General features: G+C 35.5%; 1 protein-coding gene across 1 annotated transcript; it reads right to left on the reverse strand.

The window, feature by feature from the left end:
* Window positions 1-1,637: 1,637 nt before the first annotated feature.
* On the reverse strand, window positions 1,638-2,567 carry LOC102924531 (olfactory receptor 4P4-like). The gene has a single exon (XM_015990174.3). It carries the CDS (start codon window positions 2,565-2,567, stop codon window positions 1,638-1,640), a length of 930 nt encoding a protein of 309 aa, XP_015845660.2.
* Between the last annotated feature and the right edge of the window lie 1,208 nt (window positions 2,568-3,775).

Genomic DNA, 3,775 nt, shown 5'->3' on the forward strand with positions numbered 1-3,775 from the left:
GAATAAATCCTGAAATTCTTATCAAAGAAAGACTAATGCATGAGTAGAGGAAAATAGCTAAACAAAGGGAATTAAAACATTGAGCTGGGAGAGAGAATGCATAATGGCAACACTTTATAACACATGGTAGAAACTATAAGTGGATCAGCAATATCTGTGTAATGGAGAAAATAAACATGTGATATTTTACGAGGAACTGTGAAAAGGCTGGACTCCATTCTCTTTTTTAGGTAAGTGGAGACATCTGCTGATTGATTTCCTTTTTCTAAAAATTGGTCCTCATATGACTTTAGGTGACATCAGTTTATAACATAGAATTGGAAGCACAGTAAATACAGTGATATAAAATACAAATAAGAGTTGAGGTTATAACTCAGTTATACACTGCAATGAACACAAACATATAAAATCAAAATGCCTTTGAGTGTCATTTGATGTGTTTATTTATTCCTTAATGTTTGTGAGTAATTTCTAACAAAAATAATGTCAAAAATTATATTTATTTTATGAGAACATATGTGTATTATATTTATAGCCTGACTGAATTACATTGTGAAGAACTAGTTTTTAAGAGGAATTGCTCTCAAATACTGGATTATTTGGAAAAATGTAGAGGAATTGGAGATTTTTTGGCTTGTAAATTGGTATCCAGAATCTTCCTGAAAAGTAAGAGCAGGCTTGTGGTTATATATAAGGCATGGACTCTCAACCACAGTAACCAGAGCAAGCTCGGCTGAGGGGATGAAGAAAAAATGCATTGGATCTAGGAGAAATATCGGTGTGCATTCATACAGAGGACATCACAGGAAGAAAGAAGAGAATGTGAAAATAAAAGCACACTTCATGAAAGTGTCTCCTAAAACTTGCCCTCTTATGACTTCAATTCATAAACTGAGATCTTCCAGTTGAAATATTATAACATTACACATGCATCGTAAAAAAATACTCTCATGACTATTGCAAACTATTAACGCACAGACAAGAAGGAAGAGTTACAAAGGCAGTATGCCCTGCTGAACTCCCCAAATCCCAAAGCAGGTTTCATAACACCATTATTAATCCACCATAGTGAGGTATGAGGTTATAGCTTTATAGTCAAATAGGCTTTAGAAGGGTAACCAATGAAAGAGATGGAAATATGGAAGCCTAACATGGTCAAAGTATACTATCTACATAGATGAAAATGCCTTTATGCAGTCCAGTATAATGTATAACGAATATATGGCAAGAGGAAAAATTTTAGATATAATAAGAGTAAAATCAAGTAAGTGAGAAGGTTGGATTAAATTAATAACAAAACAGGGTTTTATGTAATATTTGAGACAGAGAATTGAAGTGGCTAAAGGGGTGATTCATTTTTAGTGTGTGGGGGGGTGAGTAGGTGTGGCAGAGAATGGAACCTAGGGTTTTCCCATCCTAAATACGTACTCTACCAAACCAAGTCCATTCTTGCAGTCTTCCCATACGCCTGACCACTTCAGGACTAATTTGTGCTATCTAGAGTGTGCATAGCAATAAGTTGTTTCTTTGACTCATAACCCCATCCCCCAAAACACATATATAGGTTGTGCTTTCTGTGATCTTCCAAATGATAGCTGACCTGGGAACACAGGACCATAATCACAAGAATGCTTCATTTATTTCAACTCTGAATGTAACATTCGAGACCAAACCTTGTGCATGGCACTTTTCATCTCAGTGTTTCTCAGAGTGTAGATGAGGGGATTCAGCATGGGGGCAATCACAGTGTAAAACACAGAAATTTCCTTATCCTTATTCTCACTCCCTGCAGGTAGAACATAGGTATAAATACAGGGCACAAAAAATAAAACTACCACCATTACATGAGAACTACAGGTTGAGAGAGCCTTGCGCCTCCCTGCAGCTGATCTTCTTCTCAGATTATACAGGATGAGTATGTAAGAAGCAACCAGTACAAGGAAAATGGCAACTACCACCATCCCAGAGTTGGCAATTACTAAAATACTAACAACATGAATATCTTTACACACCAGCTTCAAAAGAGGCTTGACATCACACAGGTAGTGATTAATATGATTGGGACCACAGAAAGGCAGACTGAGCACCATAAGAAGTAAAGCAATAGAGTGCCAGAACCCCACTGCCCAGGCCACAACAATCAACATATCACATCTCTTCCTGTTCATGATTGCCATGTAGTGCAGGGGCTTGACAATGGCAACATAACGATCCAAGGCCATGGACACCAGGATGAAGATTTCTACACCTGCCAGAAAGTGGGCAGTGAAGAGCTGGGTCATGCATTCATTATAGGAAATGTTTTTTCTTGCTGCAGCCAAGTCCCTGATGAGCCTGGGCACCACGGTCGAGGTGTAGCAGAGGTCCATGAGAGAAAGGTGGCAGAGAAAGTAGTACATTGGTTGTTCGATTAAGTTGCTGTAAGTGATGGTGAGTAGGATGACAGAATTCCCCATTAAGACGGCCAGGTAACAAAGCAGGAACAAGAGAAAGAACAGCAGCTCTATTTGTCTGTTTTCCCAAAGGCCCATAAAGACAAACTCTGTGACATTTTTATGATTTTCCATGAAGTCTAGGAAAGTGAACAACACACAGCTAAAACTTAGTTCCTCTGAATGTAAACAAAATGAATGGTCCAACTTTGATAGATTTTTCAATTTTATAGAGATTTACAAATTGAATAGCAAACATCATATTAGATTTTTATAACCATTGCTTGATTCCTTAAGGTAAAAATGTATAATAATACACTCAATGATTAACTAAATATTATTAATAATTATTCTAAGCCTAGAAATTTTATACATAACTTATACATATTTAACTCATATATAATCAATTCGGTTCTGTTCTGATAAACATTTTACATGTGAGGAAATATATAAATGGCAGGTGTAAGTGAATTGTAGAAATCCTTAAATATGAAGCAGATCTAAGTTCTGTATATTTTTCCGGATTTCATTTTATTAATTCCACTGTAGTATTGTCCAATAACAAGGAGAATTTCACTCATTTTCCTTCCTTGTGATTAAAAAAGACTTACATTTTGTCTGGCATTTAGTAAATATAAAATATTTGGGAATTATTTTTTCTGTATGTCACATATGATTTATCTATACTATAACTAAATCACAGTTAGCATTTCATACATCACACAGAATTGAAAATCATTTTCTGAAAGATTCAATGTTCTTAATCACACCAGTGAAATAGCCTGAGTTAGCTAACAAGAATTTCAATGCTTCTCCTGCAATAATTTCAACAAAGCTCAAGATACAGAGACTCTAGGAATAAAGAATTTCAGGTAACTATATGTCTGGCATTTAAACTGAAAGGTCAATTTTTATATTTCTCTAAAAATATTAAGGCACATTATAGAGTTAACAACTGACATGTTATAGTCACTCCAGAGACATGTTCATTTCTGAGTGACATGTCCTTCTTTTTTAATTACACACTGAGAATGTTGTAGTCATGGTGATGTTGACATCTTGGAACACAAATGGAGCAGGTTGATTATATCATGTTTTAATAGCATTTCAATGTACTCCTCAGGAACAAAATACTTTATTTCTTATAGACTACATATTTAAAAGAATCTGGTTTATCAGTAGGAGCAGTAAGGGCAGAAGCATGCCACAAGAGTGTAAAGCTGAGATGCAGTGAATTTATTTTTCTACAACTGAGCAAATCTATTAGCTCTGTGCCTCTTACTTCAATTGCTTATAAGATGTAATGCTCTGGATTTTGTGTTTTCCCACAATGAGATTGATTG

Source organism: Peromyscus maniculatus, chromosome 4 (assembly GCF_049852395.1).
Source record: "Peromyscus maniculatus bairdii isolate BWxNUB_F1_BW_parent chromosome 4, HU_Pman_BW_mat_3.1, whole genome shotgun sequence".
NCBI classification, from domain to species: Eukaryota; Metazoa; Chordata; class Mammalia; order Rodentia; family Cricetidae; genus Peromyscus; species Peromyscus maniculatus.

What these genes read in the sequence shown, in the direction of transcription:
- LOC102924531 (XM_015990174.3), bottom strand. Translation starts at nt 2,567, where the DNA reads ATGGAAAATCATAAAAATGTCACAGAGTTTGTCTTTATGGGCCTTTGG.